This window comes from Aquarana catesbeiana, linkage group LG01 (genome assembly GCF_042186555.1).
Source record: "Aquarana catesbeiana isolate 2022-GZ linkage group LG01, ASM4218655v1, whole genome shotgun sequence".
Lineage (NCBI taxonomy): Eukaryota > Metazoa > Chordata > Amphibia > Anura > Ranidae > Aquarana > Aquarana catesbeiana.
The window spans coordinates 629,735,874-629,759,241 of NC_133324.1; the positions used below are offsets into that span (position 1 = coordinate 629,735,874).

At 41.3% G+C, this 23,368-nt stretch overlaps 1 protein-coding gene across 5 annotated transcripts in view; it reads left to right on the top strand.

Moving 5' to 3' along the window:
* The window catches only part of RUFY3 (RUN and FYVE domain containing 3), a 132,435-nt gene that overhangs the window by 48,312 nt on the left and 60,755 nt on the right, over positions 1-23,368 (top strand). For all 5 annotated transcript variants that reach the window (XM_073601008.1, XM_073601011.1, XM_073601009.1 and 2 more), the window contains exons 2-3: positions 18,193-18,366; positions 20,889-21,006. In XM_073601008.1, coding sequence (XP_073457109.1) covers positions 18,193-18,366; positions 20,889-21,006 — 292 coding nt within the window. The remainder of the gene's footprint in view (positions 1-18,192; positions 18,367-20,888; positions 21,007-23,368) is intronic.

Sequence of the window (23,368 nt, forward strand, 5' to 3'; positions counted from 1 at the left end):
GGTGCATCATGTTTCCACTGATCATCCTTGAGATGTTTCTACAACTTGATTGGAGTCCACCTGTGGTAAATTCAGTTGATTGGACTTGATTTGGAAAGGCACATACCTGTCTATATAAGGTCCCATAGTTAACAGTGCATGCCAGAATACAAACCAATCCATGAAGTCCAAGAAATTGTTTGTAGACCTCCAAGACAGGATTATGTCGAGGCACAGATCTGAGGAAGGGTACAGAAGCATTTCTGCAGAATTAAAGGTCCCAGTGAGCACAGTGGCCTCCATCATCCATCAATGGAAGAACCACCAGCACTCTTCCTAGAGCGGGCCGCCCGGCCAAACTGAGCAATCGGGGAAGAAGGGCCTTAGTCAGGAAGATGACCAAAAACCTGATGGTCACTCTGACAGACCTCCAGCATTTCTCTGTGGAGAGAGGAGAACCCTACAGAAGAACAACCATCTCTGCAGCACTCCACCAATCAGGCCTGTATGGTAGAGTGCCAAGAAGGAAGCCACTCCTCAGTAAAAGGCACATGACAGCCCTCCTGGAGATTGCCAAAAGGCACCTGAAGGACTCTCGGACCATAAAAAACAAAATTCTCTGGTTTGATGAAACAAAGATTGAACTCTTTGGCCTGAATGGCAGGATTTATAGAATTTTGAGGCAAATGGTGAATTTAATCAATTTTGGAATAAGGCTGTAAGCTAACAAAAGGTGGAAAAAGTGAAGTGCTGTGAATACTTTCCAGATTCACCATATGTCAAACGCTAGGCCCGCTGGCCAAATCCAACCTGCTAGGCCATTTCATATGGCCCTCGCACCCAGGGGAAAGAATGGAAGTGAGATGTGGCCAGCCTGTAAAAGAGAGCTGAACCATGTTGAACCCTTTACACTGCACATAGCACACCCCTGAACCCTGCAATTGGTATGTAATGCACCTCTGAACTCTGCACTCTGTGCATAGGACACCCTTGAAACTGTACATAGAGTCCCTGAATTCCTCACTATGCACTCCTGGTATTTATTTCCCCTTTAAGATCCTCCCACTATGCAATTGGGCCACACCTACCCTTCCATGAGGTTTGGCGGAAGGGTGTGGTTGAGTTCCTGCACCTATTTTATGATAAAAAAAGCCTTGGATAAATTTATATAGTCTTACGGATACAACTAAGAACTTTGAGAGCAACCATAACGCTGATGCAGCCAGTGATGAAATTGAGTTTGACACCCCAGGTCTAGGGGAAGGTAAAAGCACATTTACTTACCTGATCCTCCACTGATACTTTGGCAGTGGACGGTCTCTCAATGTCCTTGCGTTTAAGGGCCTTACGTCAGCCTCAATGACATTGGAGACATCTGACTGCTGGAGTGCAGGGGAGAAGAGTCTGTGGGTCCAGTCTAGCAGTGCAAAGGAACCTGTAAAAGCAGAGGATTGGGTAAGTAAAACGGTTTTACCTGGGCCCCCTTAGACCTAAATGAGCCATGAACCCTACTGCAAGGGAGGACTTTAGACTTTTCCTGGAGTACAGCTTTAGGCCTGGTTCACTCTAGTGCAATTTCAGAAGTGATTTGAGTCGCTCAGAATAGCATGACAAGGGAATTCACATTGTTTTCAGTGGTGCTCGTTCACATCAATGCAACTAGGCACAGAGCAATCCCACTACTTTGGTGGGATTCCAGTGTGATTTTAACCCTATAGAACAGTGGTCATCAACCCTGTCCTCAGGGCCCACTAACAGGCCAGGTTTGCAAGATAACTGAAATACATCACAGGTGATATCCTTTACTGCTCAATGATTGCAGTATTCTAGTCTGCATCTCCCCAAGGTAATACATAAAACCTGGCCTGTTACTGGGCCCTGAGGACAGCGTTGATGACCACTGCTATAGAATATACAAACCTTATCCAAGTAGCAAGACATAATCGCGCTTAAAGAGGAACTGCAGTCTGCTCACATAATTTGTAATAAAAACAGCTTTGCCATTCTGAAGCTTCCCTCCAACCACTTTGCATATTATTTAATATATACTGTGATACTGTGATTCTATACTTGCCAAATATGCAGCAGAAATCTCCCTCCCCACTGAGTTTGGCTGCAGCCATTTTAACTGTGGGCAGCTGAAGCCGCTGCCTATTCACTTCCTGGATTTACACAGAGATTTTATATATTTATTTTTATATATATATATATATATATATATATATATATATATATATATATATATATTTACATTTTTCCTCTGTGGATAAATACACATGGATCTCTGCAGTCTCCTGTTGTCACCACTCTGATCCGGGCACTGGTGAGGCTGTTGGGTACAGGAAGGCTGCATATGACGGGCACTGGTGAGGCTGCTGGGCAAAGCTGGCTGCATTTGATGGACACTGGTGAGGCTGTATTGATCTCTTGTATCATGTCTGCAGTCTCTATCTTCTGTATCTGTCATTTTCAGTTTCGGTTTTCGGCCTAGTGCATCCTTCATTTTCGTTATCGGTTTCAAGATCCAAAATTTCCATTCGTCGCACCCCTTCCTTTAAAGCTTAAGTTTGACACATTCATACCTCCCAACTTTTCGAGATGGGAACGAGGAACACCTATTAGCAAAAGTATGTAGGCATAGGACACACATCCTGCCATACCCCCTTAAAGGAGAATTATGTGGGAAAAAAAGTTTGGCTAAACCCACAAGTGCTTTATTACCACTTCTATTCCTATTTATATTTGCGTTTGAAATGTACAAATGCAGAAATTTAGAAATTATATGAAAGGTTTAACACTGGGAAACGCTTTTTGATAGATAAAAAGTGAATTTTATATACATCTATATAGATCAGATCAAAATGAGGGACAAATGAGGAGGACAGAGGGACATTGTTCCGAATCAGGGATGGTCCTTCGAAATCAGGGACAGTTGGGAGCTTTGCAAATTGCTAAATGCACAGGTGAAATACTGCATATACACACACCCACATGCTGTACATACAAACTGTCATATCTGCCAAAACTGCATATTTCTGTTCAGCCGTTTTTTATAGCCCAAACATTACAGCAGGCCCCGACCATTTACTTTTTCCAATACAGTTAAATTAATAGAACTTGGTCAAGACTGATTGGTTAGTGGAGGGATGGCGGGTTAAAGATGAGGTCATCTCTATACTCTATTCTACTCCAATAAGCTAATCAACCAATAATCAAGCTTGATAACTTAAATTCAAAGCACTTTGCAATGGATTAGAGCCCTGATTACTGCAGTTTGCACATGATCATTACCATTAGCGGACCATGTCTGACCAGCAGTTTTGTAGCAGCTAGAGATCTTCTTGTCAATGGTGAAAAATTGGCTTCCTACAATTTTTTTTGATCAGCAGCTGCAGTCTACACACACACACACACACACACACACACACACACACACACACACACACACACACACACGTAGAGACGTGCAGAGCTGACCTGTAACACGGCAAGCTCTCTGCTAATATATTTATAGCAACCTCCCCTGACACAAATTTCAGGCTGGTTTTATTGTAGTTGATGGAGAACTTGTCAGCTGTTATCAGGGTAATAACAGAATAGAGCAGGAGAAAGCCACGGGACTTAGTGCTTTGAAGAGAGATAAGAAAACACTGAAGATATGTGCTCAGCTCAAATGTCATGAATGAACATCTACTTTAAGGTAAAAAAAACTTCAGAGTGGAGCTCCCCCTCAGCCCCCCTTATACATACTTGCTCCCGGGTCTCTCTCTCCTCATTGGCTTACACAGCAGTGGGTGTCATTGGCTCCTACCGCTGTCAATTACAGCCAATATGCCAATGAGGAGAGAGCTGGGGACGGGGCCAGGCCGCGCTCTGTGTGTGAATGGTCAATGTCCATTCACAGGAGCGTGGCTTGAGAGCGAGCCTGCTTGAGTGACCCCACAGCAAGAGGCTTGCTATTGGGAGCACTCAGCAGGGGGGAGAATCCAGCAGGGGGACCCAAAAAAAAGAGGATTATGGTTGCTCTGTGCAAAACCATTACACAGAGCAGGTAACTATAACAAGTTTGTTATTGGAAACCAAACACAACTTTTACAATCACTTTAAGCTGGCAATACTCTGCTTGAATTTTATGCAATTCCTGCCAACTCTGCTGAACTTCAAGCGGTGGATGTGGCCTTGCTAACATAGCTCCATTCAGCAAAAGTCATTTGTTCATTTAACTAATTGTGAAATAAGCCTGTTGGAAAATTGTTAGCCAAATACCAGTTAGATGGTGATTAGATGTTCAGGTATTCTAATGCCGCGTACACACGAGCGGACTTTCCAGCGGACCGGACTCCGTCGGACAATTCGATCGTGTGTGGGCTCCAGCGGACTTTTTTTCCCAAAAGTCTGATGGACCTAGAAATAAATCATGTTTCAAATCTTTCCGACAGACTCGAGTCCGGTCGAAAAATCCGCTCGTCTGTATGCTAGTGCGACGGACTAAAACCGACGCTAGGACAGCTATTGGCTACTGGCTATCAACGTCCTTATTTTAGTCTGGTTGTACGTCATCACGTACAAATCTGTCAGACTTTGGTGTGATCGTGTGTAGGCAAATCCGTTTGTTGGGAAAGTCTGTCGAAAGTCCGTCGGATAGACTGTCGGACCAGTCCGGTCGAAAAGTCCGCTCGTGTGTACGCAGCATAACAGTTGGTGGCATCGTCATAAAACAATAGCCCAACAATGGGCTGTCCATCTTCATTGTTGCTGTAGATGGAGGTATCTGTTAGATCTATGAGCATGTAGCCAGCTTTATAATCCTACAAATCCTGCAAGTTGTATATTTGACCATGATATTTTACTATGGACCAGGATGCAGAGTGTTTTTTTTTTTTTTTTACTTTTTATCACATTACATGTAACCTAATTTAGTCTGATCATGCCTTACTTTCAGCTTTTTTGAAAGCTTACCAAAAATTATTACAATGCTCTTCCTGATTAGGACGCTGTGTTATACAAGGATGATACATGGTTAAACATATGCTAGGCTATTGTTAGGTTATTGGTGCTGACCAGAGATGGGGAAACGCATGGTCCCAGAAATCTTACCATAAGGTACCTTAGGTGGTCTATTTTTTAATCTGCCATCTTTTCATGCTGGGTTTCTGGGGCAAATCTTCAGAATCTAATAAAGACGCTTCCTTCTTAAAATGCCAAGTCACGATTTTCTCTTAAGCAACAGGTGGCTTTGACTAGAGCATATTCCCTAAAGAATATGGCTAGACAAAAAGCCTTTTTGCTTCCTGCAAGTTCTTATATCTGATAACTAGCATGAACAAAGACCTGTAACAGTAAAATGTTTGAACTCTGACATCTCATGTTGCTGCATAAGAGGATGATGTGCAGGTCAGAATGGTGTCAGCCAAGAAGGATTCAAGAACACACCTAATAAAAATTGGTTACCTATGTACAATGTACTTTATCTTCTATCTAAAAGCATATGTGTAGGAAAGTGTATCTATGGCAATATGTAGGACCTTTTAGACAATACGTGTCTAATGAGTCTTGTTTGTGTTTTAAAAATGCATTTAAAGAAGACCTCCAGGAATGGGATTACTTTTGGGTCAATGTGGCTGATAGTGAAGCTATTATAGTGTATGCTACATAGAAGAAGTGAGGTCCTCTTCTGGCGGGTGCTCCAGCGACTTCCCCAATTTCTAATAAAGAGCGTTGCTTACTCCCATACTTCCACCATTCAGGAGAAGCCTTGTATTTTTTTTCAGTCAATACAAGGCTTCCTCGGGCCAAGAAGGAGAGGGGAGCAGATAACATCACGATTGCACCAAACATGATGGAGGTGCAGGAGCAAGTCACGCTGTTAAGGTAGAGGGAAAGCCACTGGAGCACCTGCCGGAAGAGGAAGCCGCTTCTTTTATGTAGCATAGGCAACAACATGAAATGGTGATGTGATTGTTATATATTTAGGTGAAAAAAAAAAAATATGAAGGGATCCCTGCCCTAATTCACATATGTACACGCATAAGCACACAGAGGATACGTGTGTGTACCTTAATGACAATTGGGCAAAACATATTTGGTAACGCAACACACGCCAGAGTGAGAGGAATAATTCTAGGATCACCATCTCGGATTGTCACGAAGTTATAAAGATTTTTAATGTGTCATGTATAACTTCTGGCTTCATAGTTTTGAGACTTGACATTTCGTATTTAGTAATTATTTTTATTTTTTTTTTTGGCATCTTTGATATTTTACAAAAAAAATGCAGATCAAAGTGTGTTCCAAAATTTTATTCAGCTTACTGGAAATATACAGTAGATTTCATAATCATTTGTGCAAATATTGTGTTTCCTAAAGAAAACAAAAATTTAACTATCCTCTTATTCAACAGGTTTTCTGCTTTCAGAAAAACTATATTGTTTTGGAGGTTTTAAATGTGTATTTTAGCGTGTGTGTAAAATGGAAAAATGATCCCTATCATTCTCAGACTCAAATGTGATTGTGAGTGCCAGAAGCCTCACCAGATTTCACTTAGCTTGGAAGAGGAGGAAAAAGATTGCTGATTTTACCTGGGGGATTCATAAAGCGTGTCCTAGACATTGTTTAGAATGCCCTCGCTCCTTTTCATGACAAATGTTAAAAACGGTAGCAGTAGTGAGAAAATGGTGGTAGGAAGAACTGCCAGAATTCGGCGCACATGTCGGCACTTACTGAAATTGGCACAAAGCTTCCGTTAATTAGGTGCAGGCCATGGTAAAGTAGCCATACTGCCAGAAAAGTGTTATTGCTTCATTGAATTCACCTCCATATGTCCAACAACCAGCACACCGGAAACTTAGGCAATCGACACAAAGCTTTTCCAGGTGCATATAGTAATATTTAGTTGGTGGGACCAAGTCCTTCACTTAAACAAAACCAACATTACAATTTTTAACCTTTTTACCTACTTTACACAGCTGAACTAAATAGTTCTACAGTACATTAGCTGTCTAGTTCTACACATTCATACCATGTCAGAAACAGAACCGGTGGAACTTGTATGTCAGTAACTGAAAAAATTCTGAAATGCAACAAGAGTCACCAAAGACCGTATCATGATTGATGGGTGACACTGTCTCAACAGCAAAATGTTTGATTTAAAATTGTTGACAAATGTGTTTTTTTTTTTTTTTTGTTTTTTCTTTCATTTGTTATTAAGAATAAGTCTAATGAGAATAGTGCATAAGCTATTTTTTTTATTATTATTTTCTTATGTATTAATATTAATAGAGAGATTGTTCTCAGTGTGAACAATTAGGTCTTGAAAACCCAGCGTAGACCAGATTTCTCGTTGGCATGTGCATACGCTGACAGAATGTTAATGTTTCTGATCCCTGTTCAGCCCCCAAGAACATGACTCTAGAAAATCATCCAAGGCGTGCCAAGAGATTTCCTTGTATTCCCAGAAGTGGCCTATGGTAATGGTTACATTCTACAGTGATACATCACATGGACAGAGGCAGGAGAATGGATCCAGCCTCTCCAGGGACCTCTACACACCGAGCTCTTCTTCTAGTTGGATCACATTTCAGTACTGTCGAGAATTGCCACATACAAGGCCATAGACAGTCAATGACAAAAGCCTCGGATTTAATTAATGTGCAGTGTTTATTAAGCTATAAAATCTGCTTTTAGTATTGTGCATGTTGACATTTATAATTTGCATGATATGTACAGTACATAATCATGAACATGCTATTGCCAAAATTATAGCTATATTATAAACGTTCAATAGGCTGTTATAATAAACTTTGATTAGCTTGATAAACGGGAACAAAAAGAAAAAAATAAGCAGCAGTTATGTTCAAAAAATGGCAGTAACATATTTCATATTGTTATGTTTTATATCCAAGCTGTTGTTGCCAAAGAATTATCATTTCATGTTCTACAGCTGGGCACCTTGCATTTTAATTTCTTGTATCAAAGCACAAAACTGGATTGAAAAAATGGATCTAGAAGCTGTTCTGTGCAGAGATTATGGGTTCTAGCGAGGTGATGAAAAGGATTAGCATGGCAATACTGTTTAATCACTTACCCACTGGGTACTTTTACCCCCTTCCTGCCCAGGCCAATTTTTAGTTTTCAGTACTGTCACAATTTGAATGACAATAGCACGGTCAAGCAACACTGTACCTAAACAAAATTTTTATCATTTTTTTCACACAAACAGAGCTTTCTTTTAGGTCCCTTTAACACTTGTGCGACTTTTCCTGCGACTTTGGACTTCAGAGTCGCATGACAAGTCATACCCCACAATTCCCAATGATCTACCCCACAATTCCAAATGATAGCCATTCATATCTGTGCGACTTCAAAGTAGTCCCTGTACTACTTTGGTCCAACTTTTGATGTGAGTTGAGGTCCATAGACCAAGTTTACACAGGCATTCCCTGAAATCGCGGCAAAATCGTTCAAGTCTGGGCAGTGTGAAAGGGGCCTTAGTGGTATTTGAGGGGGCACCGCTGATAGGCTGCACTAACGGGCACTGATAGGCTGCACTAACGGGCACTGATAGGCTGCACTGATAGGCGGCTCTGGCTGCAAATTTTAGAATGGTATTGACATGTACAGAAATGTTTTGGGGATTATAACCAATCAGCTGGTTCCTTCACAGGTCAGTGCAAATTTTAGGTGCCAGGTAGCCAGTGCGACTAAAAATATTTTTAGCTCTTCTAATTTTCTGAGAAAGCACGGTTCTTGGCTCTTTAAAGTGTGTGCTGTTTACTAGATTTGATAATCTCATCTCTGAATTCTACAGGCATAACCGTTCTGGGCAGGTGTCGTCTTCTCACTGTAAAATATATGTTCATTGTAGCTGTAGGTTTTATATGGTGCTACAAAGCCTGGTCTGTTCATCAATCTACAGCATTGCTTCAGCTTTTAAATATCTCCTTTTTTATTGTTCATCTCAACTATATAATTAGGTAATTAAGCAAATGTAAATGGGAGTTGACCCTGACCAGTATTTACTTAAACTGTTCAATGAGGTGATCAGAGGGTTTTATTAAACATTTTAAACCACGGTTTGATTGTTCTGAGTTTATATTTTATCATCAGTTTCAGAAAATGCTTATAATAGATGTAAACTCTAAAGCTGCCCATACATGGAGCAAATATTAGCCAGTTCTTAAATAGGAAGTGGAGGAAGCACAGATCCACAGAATGAATGAAACAGGAGTAGGGAGATCTTTGCACTACAGGTCCACCGGTATGGCTTTCTCTCCAGCAAGCCCTCAGGAGTGGTAGTGGGCAAATTTGCCTGGGTTAGATGCATCAAGGGTTAAACCTTCAAATATTCAAAATATGGCAACCCCGAACTTAGAGATGAATTACATTTGAAGACCATTTTTTGTTAAATTCTCAACAATATTAGGGCAAATTGGCAAATGTACCAATGCAAAAAAACATTTTTTACAGCAGGGCAAGTCTTCTTTTTATGTGGCTTGGAGGACAACATTGATTGTCATTGGGGGGATGCCTGAAACATGTACATTGTGTTATGGACAACATATACTGGCACTACATATTTGCATGTGGAATTTTTTTTTATTACAATAAGTTTGGCTTCCATACAGCAGCACCTCAATTTTATTCAAGGCTTTTCTTAAAGAGGAACTGCAGTCTGCTCACATAATTTGTAATAAAAACATCTTTGCCATCCTGAAGCTTCCCTCCAACCACGTTGCATATTTTATATATACTGTGATTTCTGTACCTGCCAAATATGCTGCAGAAATCTCCTTCCTTTAAATCTGGCTGCATCCATTTCAACTGTGGGCAGCTGAAGCTGCTGCCTGTTCACTTCCTGGATTTACACAGACACACACCTCCAGCTCTGCAGCTCTCATTGGCCCTCTTGTGACTCATCCCCCCTCCCTTCCTGGCAAACTCTTGTGAGAGAGAGAGAGCTGTGCATGATGTCATAAGCCTAGGCTTTTTACCAGACAAGAAACAGGAAGTGGGCTGTATAAGGTAGAACACATGTTTTACTATCCAAAGTTAAAACAACAAGGGCAGAAGATTTAATAGAAGGAAAGTTGAAAAAATGGCTGAGCATTAACAGCTTTTTCATCATAATAGGCCTGCTTTGAAAGACAGAAATTGGTCAGTAATTCACTGGGGCTATACTTGTTTTTGCTGATGCAAAACTGTCATCCTGCTGGCCAATTTCTACCAAGCTCTTATTAAGAAATCAGAGGTTACAGATAATACAGCAGTGTAAAATTGGCCCACAGCAGGACATTTATATTGAGGGAGAATAGGTTAAAATGTGCTAGGAAAAATGGGCAGGTGTCTTACAACAAGAATTAACCACTTGCCGACCAGTCATTATACTGCGGCAGGTCGGCACAATCCCATGAGCCGTCGTAGCTGTACGTCGGCTCCTTTAAGCGGGATAGCAGGCGCGCATGCGCCCACTTCACTGCGGGGGTGCTGATGCTCGTGACTGGCGGTTGCGATGACCGCCGGCCACGAGCGATCGCGGGCACGAGAGGTAGAACAGGGATGTGTGTGTGTGTGTACACACACACACACATCCCTGTTCTGTTCTGAGAGGAGATGCAGATCGTGATTTCCTAATAGCTAGGAACCAGTTAGAAACACACAGGGAACACAGTCAACCCCTTGAGCGCCTCCTAGTGTTAACCCCTTCCAGTGACATTTTTACAGTAATCGGTGCATTTTTATAGCACTGATCGCTGTATAATTATCAATCGTCCCAAAAATATGTCAACAGTGTCTGATATGTCTGCCATAATGTTGCAGCCACGATAAAAATCACAGATCGCCGCCATTACTGTTAAAAAAAAATAAAAAAATAAAAAAATTCTATAAACGTATCCCCTATAGGCGCTATAACTTTTGCGCAAAGCAATCAATATATCAAGAACTATATAGTGGAAAACAAAATTAGGGTTTTATTGCCAACAGGGATGAGCTCAGGCGTGATCGAATCGTAGTCAAGACCTGCTGAGCTATCCTACCAGGAAGTTGCTCCTGCGCCCCGCCAATCATAAGCGCCCAAGACATTCCTTATCCTGCAGCTGTATGAATACATGCAACTATGGGGAAGGTAATGCCTTGGCTGTTTATGATTGACGGGGTACAGTGACAGCTTTCTGGCGGGGATAGCTCATGCGAGTTTGAACTAGGATCTGAACACACCTAATGATCAACTAAGAGTGGTGCACCCACACTGGTCACAGCTGAACTGAACCACGCCTGAGTTTGATTGTTCTCCCTCTCCCCACCGGTCCACACTTATTGTGCTCTAAAATAAGTGTTCCTGGGCATACTTGTGTAATTCAGGCCTCAGTGATCTATTGAGAGTTCTGTGCTTAGCCACGTTTTACGGACACACTGAAGTAAACTGTTCCAGACCAAAATGCGTCTTACTCACACTTTTAAAATCTTGAGTGGGAATTCGCCATTCGCGACATGATTTGTAAACTGGGCTTAATTTTTATAGATGGAACTTGCAGTTTGTTTTCTTATACGTTCAATCCTGAAAACCTTCTGGCTGTTGTACAGCCAAATAACACTGATATAGATATGCTTGCAGCAGATGTTATTTTTATTGTCTTGCTGGTTACTTGGAAACTGAAAAATATACATTAAAACAAGTCAGAAAGCCAACTTTTATGTGTAGGTAATAAGGGGGTCTGAGTAGACTGCACGATTCTGGATAAAATGAGAATCACATTTTTTTCCTTAGAATAAAGATCACGATTCTCGGCGTAACATCATCTTTCACATTATACAAAAAATTGGGCTAACTTTACTGTTTAGTTTATTATTTAATTGAAGTGTATTTTTCCCCCAAAAAAATTGAGTTTGAAAGACCGCTGCGCAAATACATTTGTGACATAAAATATTACAGACTGCCATTTTATTCTCTAGGGTCTCCGCTAAAAAAATATATGTAATGTTTGGGGTTTCAAAATAATTTTCTAGCAAAAAATACTGATTTTAACTTGTAAGCAACAAGTGTCAGAGAAAGGCTTAGTCGTTAAACTGACCTCATTTACAGACCGAAATTCATCCCTTTGATCTCTAAAAGAACCAAATGATGCAATGTTTCTTTTTATCTCTCAGCACTGAGCAATGTTGTAATAAACTTTGCCGGCTGCTGTTTTTTTTTTTTTGACAGCTGTGAGCACAGAACTACTCTGCACTTACATGAATCATGGAAATGCTGAAATGAGATCGTGAGGGGGGGCTGAATCGAGAATTGTAATTTTTTAACGATTAATCGCGCAGCTCTACTACAGCGAGACTTTGATGGGCGCAGTAGAGAATTCCTGGCTTCCAGAACCACAGGCTCCGGGTTGGGTGGCCCTACTACACCAGGCTCTTGGCAGCTATTTGCTTGGCTGGCCTGGTATACTCAAACAGTGGTAGATCTTTGAGTAAATCACGAAGGGAATGAGCATACAGCTGGTGTTTGTCCACATTGAAACACAGTACTGGCTACATACGGTATCAAATCTAGCATTTTTTGCAGAGTAGGACAATCATTGGTCTTCTCCAAATGGCAGGCATCTGTATAAGCTAGCTTTGGTATGTTCAGTGATTGCCAGATCAAAAGTAAATTGGAGACTTTTGGACTTTGCATGGTTGCAATATTTTCTGGTTTGCACTGCCACACCATGTGCTGATTTTTCCTGGTCTGAAGTCGATCACTATTTCATGATTGAGTGAGCCAGTTTAATATATTAATCGCTATCTAAAAAGAAAAAAGTTACTTTGGACAAAATTTCATTTTTTTTTTTTTCTTTTGCCATCTGTGTCGTGTTGGAGGCCTTTTCACAACAGCAAATCAGTGAAAATCTCTTCTTAGATAGTTGTTGGACAAGTGTCCCTATAGGATGAATTCCCCTCTGTTCCTGTTCTGGTTACAGCTGTACAGTATATTTTTTGATTTTCCATCAGTGGTTACCAGGACAAGTAGAGGGGGCCATTTTATTAATTCCCTAATTTATTAAAAAAAAAACAATTACTGTAGATATTTTAAAAAAATATTAACACAAAGCCTGTGACATTACTTTATCCTGCTTCATTTAGATGTCTCAGTGTGTAAAGGAACCAACAAGATTGCACTGGCTGATTTAATGAAAATAAAACCTACTATTGTTTGGCTGTCTGTTTAAACTTCTTGCAATTTCTGTTTTAATAAAACATTGCTTCCAATCTATTCCTAAATACAGTGTTTAAAACGTTAAAGTTGTTGGTGTTCTGGCCTGTAATTACTCACCCACCTTGAACATTGAAACAATGTCCGTTTGTATGAACGCTACCTAATGGAGTAATTAAAGAAGAAAGGTCTCCTTGCAATGAGTTAAGGGGCAAGTCAAAAGGGGCTTGTTACCCTCTTGTATAAATTCCCAGCCAGAGGAAACAGAAGTCAGACTCCTTACTGGTTCTGTAATGTCTGCTCACGTGCTAGGCTTCATTCTTTCTCTGATGAAACCCAAGTCCGAACTTAGACGTTCTAACCTTGTTCATCGTTGTGTGCCATCTTTCTTGGGGTTTGAGCTGACTGAGGTTCTTCTAGAAGGTAAGCAGTTACTACAGTTCATGTATGAGTGTTGGGCTTCTTGTTTCTTTTTCCTGTATGTGTGTTTAGAGCACCTAACATTTTGCAGCCTATCATTCAAAAATGTATTCATTAAGAACTTAAATCTTGGTACAACGTTAAGAATATCGGACGATCATTTTTGTTTATAATTTTTTTTGCATGCTAGTCTCATCTTAAAAACCAATAGGTTACAAAAAATCACGTAAGACATAATACAACTTTGGAAGTGATGTAATGTATTGTAATGTATTCTTTCATTTCCAAGCATGCGTGGTCTTGGTTATACAATTTTTTTTTCTTACAAATACCATACTAATTAACTGAAAATCATTTGTTCTGTTATCGTACAAGAAAAAATGTTGTGCTTGTCCCTTTTTGGATATTTTTGCATGAACTTTTGCAATCATCTCTCGAAAGCTGTGTACTAACGATCAGAATATCAGACGATCAGTCTAAAAACCCAATTTTTTTTTTTTTTTTTCGCCATCATGTGTACTAGGCATTAAACTAGGTTCACACTGCTGCGATCAGATTTTCGTCTGACTTCTATGAAAGTATTGTCTACTCAGTTCCTGCCAGATGGGAAATTTTATAGCAGGTGCTAAATAAATACAGGGGCAGGGGCATGTATGTAAACCCAAACAACAAAGTTCTATTATTTGCTCACTTCTGGTCTGTTAAATATACCATTAAAACATTTTGTTTTCCTTTTTAATAGGCATAATAAAATACCTAATGATCAAGTCAGAAATTCAGAGCTTTCCTGCGTCCTGTGCGTTGTATTAGCCCTCTTAGTTTTTTATCTTGAGACTACCGTCATATGCAGGTCATGCACATAAAGGTATTTTCAGTTCAGCTTGCAGGGAAAAAAATGTAATGGATTCCTCCATCCATACTATACAGCCTTGCCAGCTGTCAAAATAATCAGAGACTGCATGTGATTGGATGCAGTCGCTGCTTGGTCACCAATTTTCCAATGTAGGTTTTGGCTCCTTCAATTTTTCAGTCAATAGATGTCAGGCTGGAGGCAGCTGACCGCTTTACCCACGGAGTGAATTTCAGCAGGTTCATCCACAACCAGCTGCAATTTGCATAATGTATGGCCAGTTTTTTGCCCCATTCACACCTCACACAGCTCAAAGCTCCAAAAGACCGGAGGAGAAAAAAAAACAATTATTCCCTGTGTAGTTGTTTCACATCTCCACTACAAGCCACCTGAAGCTCAAAAAAGATCTGGAGATTTTTTTTGTAGCTCGAATTGGACAGATTGGTGCATTTTTGTGTTTTTTGTTCCATAGAAATGCATATAAACACATGATTTGAGCACTATTGTGTGTTTTTAGTGCTTTTTTTTTTTTTTTTTGTCGTGTGTTTTTGAGCGTTTTTCTGCTGAAATGCAATAATTAAATGAATAATAATAAATTTAAATAATAAAAAACACAAAAAAATAAATAAATATATAATCTATATCCCTAACACTATTTATTAACCCCTGATCCTATTATTAAACACTATTAACCCCTAATCCTAAACCCTAAGGCCCCTTTCACACACATGCAGACCGTTCATTTCATCAGTTCAGTCATGTCTTTTCAAAAAAAAAAAAACGGATGAAGTTTACATCAGTTTTATCAGTTTCTCGTCAGTTTTATTTACATCCACTACCGATGAAAAACGGACAGTTTGTTCGTTTTCACATCTGTTTTTCGTCCGTTTTTTTTAACGGATGAAAAATAGTGTGTTGTTTCGTTCAAAAAATATGGATGTTGACGGAAGCAGATGGAAAAATGGACAAACGGATCGCATGTGTAAAAGGGGCCTAACCCTAATATTAACCCCTAACCTACCAAAATGAAAAAATATTAAAAGGATTAACCCCTAACCCAAACCTTTAACCCTTAACCCATTACAAAGAAAAGTAAAAAAAAATGAATGAATAAAAAATTAAAGCAGATAAAAAAAAAAAAAAAACATAGCAACAAATGATGAAACCGATTTATATATTTCTGTATTGGCTAATTAAAAAAATACCAAAGCTCAAAAACGTTTTAAAAACTCTGCACACAGACGCTCAAAAACACACATACAAACGTATGAAAAAACGCAATGCTCCTGTGTGAATGCAGCCTCAGTGCCTACCAGGCACTTACACCCCCTTCCTGCCCAGGCCATTTTTCAGCTTTCAGCGCTGTCGCACTTATGACAATTGCGCGGTTGTGCTACACTGTACCCAAACAATTTTTTTATCATTTTCTTCACACAAATAGAGCTTTCTTTTGGTGGTATTTAATCACTGCTGGGTTTTTTATTTTTTACAAAAAAAAAAAAGACCAACAATTTTGAAAAAAAAATGTTTTTTCCTTTTTTTCTGTCAGTAAATTTTGCAACTAAGTAATTTTTCGCCTTCACTGATGTGCGCTGATGATGCGGCACCGATGGGCACTGATAGGCTGAACTGGTGGGCATTGATGAGGAGGCACTAATATGCCATACCTGTGGGCACTGATATGTGGCACTGATGGGCATTGGGTGGCACTGATGGGTGACACTGATGGGCATTGATCGACAGCAGTGATGGGCAGCACTGTTAGGTGGCACTGATTGCCAGCACTGACTGGCATGGCTAATGAGCACTGATTTGGGGCAGTAGTGGGCACTGATTGCTGCCACTGGTGGGCACTGTATACTGGCATTGGTTGGCAATGGTGGGCACTGTATTGTGACATTATATTTCTTTATTGTAATCAGGGCACTGATGATCTGTGCCCTGATTACATTCCTAGATGTCCCCCTGTGAGGAGATGCCGCTGATCGGCTCTCCTCGCCTTACACTCTGTCAGTGTGAGGTGAGGAGAGCCGATTACCGGCATCTCCGTGTTTACATGTGGCCGGCTGTAAGTGGACACAGCCAATCACATGGTTAAAGAGCCGTGGACGCGGCTCTTTACACAGATCGGGGTCGCGCCATGTCCTAGCGGCCGTCATATGTCCCAAAAGGAGAGCCACACCGCTCCGTCGTCATTTGACGGTGGGTGGGCGGAAAGCAGTTAAAGCGGTAGTAAACAGCTGGGCGTTTTTTTGTTTTTTGTTTTTTTTGTATGTACCCTGCAAGGTAATGCCATAATGTGCTAGTCTGCATCGCAGACTAGCACATTATGTTAAACTTGCCTTAAAACTAAGCCCTTCCAGCGCTGAGCTGTCACCGTTGCAGGCGCTCCCATCTTCCTTCTGGGTTCGCAGGCTCCGACTGTGTCACTGGCCAAAGCCGCAATGACGTTACTCACACGCATGCGCACGAGAGCCTCCATTTACGGCACAGGGCTCTCTACCCGGGCCGTTACGCCAGAGCGCATGCGCCAGTGACGTCACTGGCTGCATGTACAGTAAATCTCTCCTAAAAGGTACATGTTTAGGAGATCTTTACAGTACCTACAAGATAAGCCTATAATAAGGCTTACCTATAGGTAAAGGTCAGAGATGGAGTTTACTTCCACTTCGAAGGGATATAACCTGAGGATGTGTGTGTGTGTGTGTGTGTGTGTGTGTGTGTGTGTGTGTGTGTGTGTATATATATATGTATATATATATATATATATATGTGTATATATATATATATATATATATATATATATATATATATATATATATATATATATATATATATATATATATATATATATATAAATAAAAATATTATTATTATTTTATTTACTTTTTTTTTTTTTTTAATGTTAACATACACTTTACCAACTGCAAGTGTTTACTCTACTCTAGCGGAAATCCTTTTCCTACTTATACTGAACTATTTTGGTAAAGTGAATACTCTGAGAATTCCTCTGTTGTTCCATTGTATGCTGTTAAAATGGTAGACAAACCCCTATTGTATTCACATTATTACTTTGGCATTCTAGTGTTCCAGAAATGTAATACGTTCATTTAATGAATGAGGAGTGACCCGCAGCAATCTACTGCAGCCAAATATCAGCTGACTCCTGTCTGACTACTTTTACCAGCAGAAAGGGAACACTCTGGCTGCTATGGAATTGTTACTTGTTTTCTTGTCTTTGTTTTCTTGTTAAACTAGCCCAATAATGGCACTTTGAATAAAACCTGAGCGGGCGGTAAAAATCAAAGCAATAACTTGATCTGTTGCCTGTATCAAGTGTTTTACTAGGTTGGTTATTTAAGTGCTGTCAAATTTGTCGCTGCGAGTATGCATGCTTGTTGACTGTCAAAGCATATCTAAACCTAAAAACAAAAATGTAATGTATTGCAGTTGATTTCATTTTAGTTTTTCTGGCTAAGAACATTTTCAGCAAGTACAGAATATAACCGTTGATCTGGCATGAAATGCACTGTTCTTGTCACTTCCTGTGAAATGAAGAGAAAGAACAAGCATCTTTATCTTTTGGTATAAATGACTAATCCCATCAATCCACCATGTAATAGAGATGTGTGGCCTGGGTCAAATATTTCAAATATCCAGACCTTGCACCTAGATGATATTCAGACTCATGTTAGCATCATGTTAGCATCATACTTGAATTGTTTTTTATTTAAATTTTATTTATTTTTTTTTTCCCTAGATCCCAATTACCTGATGGCCAACGAACGTATGAATCTCATGAACATGGCAAAGTTGAGTATAAAGGGCTTAATTGAGTCTGCGCTTAATCTGGGGCGGACCCTGGACTCTGACTATGCACCTCTGCAGCAGTTCTTTGTGGTTATGGAGCACTGTCTAAAGCATGGCTTAAAAGGTATGGCTAGTGGTAGTGGCATGCCAAATGTAAATGTTGAGATATTGTTAGATATGCTGTTTCTGTAAGTTAGACCATTACAGCTACTATAAGGTTCATGTACACAGACATTCTGGCCACATACATGTTCTCTTAAATCTGAGTTTCATTCCACATAGGCGGGTGAATGCCCCCTAGCATCTCAAGCCCTGTCCATCTTGCGTAAGAGCAGATATTTCATGTAGCATTTACTTCCTGGAATCCATCTGCCCTTCGCTCATGCATGCAGGCCGGAGAGTATGCTTAGCTGAGAAAACCCCGCCTCCAGATGAAAGAAAAAAAAAAAAAAAAATAGGATGTATGACATTGTTTTGGCCTAGGCCAGAAACCAGAAAGCAACTGAAGAAATGTAAAAAGATAAAGGTTAAAACAAGTAGATAGAATATTCATTTCAATCTATATTTATTTATTATGGCTAGTAGCATAGGGATCAAAAACAGTTAAGCCTGGTACACACTACAGTTTATGTCATGCAACCCCACAGGTTGCACAAAAAAAAAACCTGACAGCTGCGGTCAGGAGCCGCTGTACTAACTATGCAAGGTTAGGACATTCGATCTCCCCTGCTGAGCTGTTGTGCTCTGACAGGGGAACGTCCCCCATGCCGGAACACTCAGATCAGCGCTCTCTGCCATTGGCTGAGAGTGCTGATCGGGAGTCGGTCAGCTGCTGGTTTTCCAGCATGCACGTCCGTCAGAAGCCGGCCAAATGGCCATTTTCTTTAGAATAGTCTGACTTACACACGGGCAGAATGTCAGTTGGTATTTTTTGTACTGGCAAACATTCTGCCCGTGTGTACAGGGCTTTACTCTTGAGAGAGTAAAGTTTTGCTTTAATAACATTAATCTATACACAAGATGATAGTGATGTACAGAGAACATTGTACTTTTATTGATCATGTATTTGTTCTGTTTTTTTCTTTGAGATTAGCAATCCCTAATGCAGAACTTAGAAGTTGGCCATCCTTAAATTTCTGCCAATATATACATATGGAAAAACATCCTAACTTTCTATGAGTTAAAGATGATCTTCACTCTAGAAAGAAAAAATTTTAAGTCGGCAGCTACAAATACTATAGCTGCTGACTTTTATTAAAAGAACACTTACCTGTCTAGGGATCCAGCGCCGTCCTCACTCAAGCAGGTTCTTCGCCAGTCTTCAGGTCCCCAGCGCTGGCATGTTTAATGTGAGAAACTGGCTGACTCCTTGTGACTTCACAGCCAACCTCCCACTGCCCATGCATGACTTTTGCTGCACTTTATGAATGGTCCTGCAGGCTTCTGGGACCTGTGACCTGTCCCAGAAGGCTGCGAGCAAAGAGAGGGGGGGCCAAACTTCTGCTTGGTTTGCATATGCGAATGAGCTAGAGTGAGAGTGAGTACCTATCAAAACTAGGTACCCGCTTCCCCTCAAAAAATAATGTGCATAATGTGGTACGGGGGGGGGGGGGGGACATAAAGAAACTTCCATTGTAGACTTAAAGTGACACTAAAGCTTCGTGTTCTTTTTTTTATTTAATAACAAACATGTCATACTTACCTCCACTGTGCAGCTCGTTTTGCACAGAGTAGCCCTGAACATCCTCTTCTGGGGTCACTCGGCGGCTCTCGCGGCTCCTCCCCGCATTAGATAACCCCCTGGGAGAAGCACTCTCCCGGGGGGGTTACCTTGCGGGCACGCTCCCGAGTCATTCATTCGCCGTCCATAGAAGCCAAATGTATGACTCGGCCCCGGGTCATTGGATTTGATTGACAGCAGCAGAAACCAATGACTGCGCTGCTATCAATTCATCCAATCAGGACCCGAGACACCGGCTTTTGCTGGTGTGCTCGTCCACGGGACGAGATAGAGGGGGTACAGGTAAGTAAAACAGGGGCTCGGGGGGGGGGGGGGGGGGGGTTGGCTGCAGCATTATAGGAGGTCTTTAACCTCCTAGCATAGAATGCATTGAGGTGAAAAACCTTGAAGCTTTACAACCCCTTTTAAGTTCCACAAGCGTTAGTAAAGTCTCTAAGAAACTAAAAAAAAAATGCCCCCCAGCAGGTTTAAGCCATAATCCATAACTCCATACTAGTACATTATGAGAGACTTGCCTACAAACTGAGCTCTCCAGCACTGGGCTGTCACGGCTCCCCCTGTTCCCTGGTGCTTCCATGTTAACCCGGTCTTTCTTCTGGGGTCCGAATCTCCGGCCGCTTGAATGGCCGGGCTTCAGTGACTTCACTCTTACGCATGTACATGGGAGTCACATCACAGGGGCACACAGAGCAAGCCTTAAATGTGGTCTTAGCTGCACATTACTTGATGACCTGCAGGCATTTATGACAGAGGAGACCTCCTAGGGTTTGTTCTGTTATAAAAACCCTACCTGTCAGCGGGTTTTTAAAGAATAGCGTTTAGTACCACTTTAAGTGTTTGTATCACAAGGAAATGTCTTGCCACATTTTATAAAAGGATACATTTTGTGTTTTACTCTTTGCTAGGTAAGAAGACATTTCTTGGACAGAATAAGTCCTTCTGGGGCCCTCTGGAACTAGTGGAGAAACTTTTACCTGAAGCATCAGAAATCACAGCTAGTGTGAAGGATCTTCCCGGTCTCAAGTGAGTTGCATTTTTCTATTTTACTATTAGGCTGGGTTCACACTAGCTGTAGCCACGGCTCGCAGCAGGGGGTCCGGTGGGTCTGTTCTCTGTTTCGGGGGCAAATCAGGCTGGAATTTTTGCCTGAATTTGGACCTGAAATGGAGCCAAAGATGCACAGGACCCTTTTTCAGTGCGGACCGTGGCCGCCCTGGAGATGTGTGAACCGGCTTCATTGAGAGCCGCTCACAGTTTACTTTCATGCGAAGTGGATGCAAGGAAACCCAGTGTGAACCCAGCCTTATAGTATGTTTCTCTGTAGTTGCCTGTGTACATCTTCAAAGGGTTTGTGTTGTATAATTCTGTTGTTTTAGATAATAAGCGAAATAATAAGCTTGGATCAATGTAAGGCCCCTTTCACACTGGGGTGGGGGCGGCGTCGGCGGTAAAGCGCCGCTATTGTTAGCGGTGCTTTACCCTCGGTATTCAGCCGATAGCGGGGCAGTTTTACCCCCCGCTAGCGGCTGAGAAAGGGTTAAAAACCACCGTAAAGCACCTCTGCAGAGGCGCTTTGCCGGCGGTATAGTTGCGCTGTCCTATTGATTTCAGTGGGCAGGAGCGGTGTATACACTGCTAGTTCACCGCTCCGAAGATGCTGCTAGCAGGACTTTTTTTTCCCGTCCTGCTAGCGCACCACTCTAGTGTGAAAGCCCTCGGGGCTTTCACACTGGAGAGACAGCAGCGGCTGTTTCGGGTCGGTTTGCAGGCGCTATTATTAGCGCAATAGCGGCTGCAAACCGCCCCAGTGTACAAGGGCCTAACTACAGTGCCTTGCAAAAGTATTCACCCCCTTGGCATTTTTCATGTTTTGTTGCCTCACAACCTGGAATTAACATGGATTGTTTGAGGGTTTGCATCATTTAATTTACAGAACATGCCCACAACTTGGAAGATTTTTTTTTTTTTATTGTGAAGCAAACAACAAATAGGACAAAATAACAGATAAAGTCAATGTGCATAACTATTCACCCCCCTAAAGTCAATACTTTGTAGAGCCACCTTTTGCGGCTACCAGAGCTCAGAGCTCCAAGTCGTTTTGGATATGTCTCTATGAGCTTGCCACATCTTACCACTGGGATTTTTGCCCATTCCTCTTTGCAAAGCTGCTCCAGCTCCTTCTTCAAGTTGGATGGTTTGTGCTTGTGAACAGCAATCTTTAGGTCTGACCACAGATTTTCTATTGGATTGAGGTCTGGGCTTTGACTAGGCCATTCCAACACATTTACAGTACAAGTGTTGCTTTAGCAGTGTGTTTGGGGTCATTGTCCTGCTGGAAGGTGAACCTCCATCCTAGCCTCAAATCACACACAGAGTGGTACAGATTTTGCTAAAGAATATCCCTGTATTTAGCACCATCCATCTTTCCCTCAACCCTGACCAGTTTCCCAGTCCCGACTGCTGAAAAACATCCCAACAGCATGATGCTGCCACCACCATGTTTCACTGTGGGGGATGGTGTTCTTTGGGTGATGGGATTTGTTGGGTTTGCGCCAGATGTAGCGCTTTCTTTGATGACTAAAAAGTTCAATTTTAGTCTCCTCAAACCAGAGCACCTTCCTCCATACATTTTGGGAGTCTCCCACATGCCTTTTCGCAAACTCAAAACCCGCCATTTTGTTTTTTGCTGAAAGTAATAGCTTTCTTCTGGCCACTCTGCCATAAAGCCCAACTCTATGGAGCATATGGCTTATTGTTATCCTATGTACAAATACTCCAGTCTCTGCTGTGGAACTCTGCAGCTCCTCCAGGGTTACCTTAGGTCTCTGTGCTGCCTCTCTGATTAATGCCCTCCTTGCCCGGTCCGTGAGTTTTGGTGTGCAGCCGTCTCTTGGCAGGTTTGCTGTTGTGCCATGTTCTTTCCATTTTGTTAAGATAGATTTGATGGTGCTCCTAGGGATCATCAAAGATTTGGACATTTTTTTTATAACCTAACCCTGACTTGTACTTCTCAACAACATTGTACGTTACTTGTTTGGTGAGATCCTTGGTCTTCATGGCAGTGTTTGGTTAGTGGTGCCTCTTGCTTAGGTGTTGAAGCCTCTGGAGCCTTTTAAAAAGGTGTGTATATGTAATGACAGATCATGTGACACTTAGATTGCACACAGGTGGACATCATTTCACTAATTATGCGACTTCTGAAGGTAATTGGTTGCACCAGAGCTTTTTATGGGCTTCATAACAAAGGGGGTGAATACATAAGCACATGCCAATTATTGTTTTTTTTATTTCTGAAAAATAGTTATATGTATATATTTTTCTAATTTTACTTCACCAACTTAGACTATTGTGTTCTGATCCATCACATATAATGCAGATTTTAAAA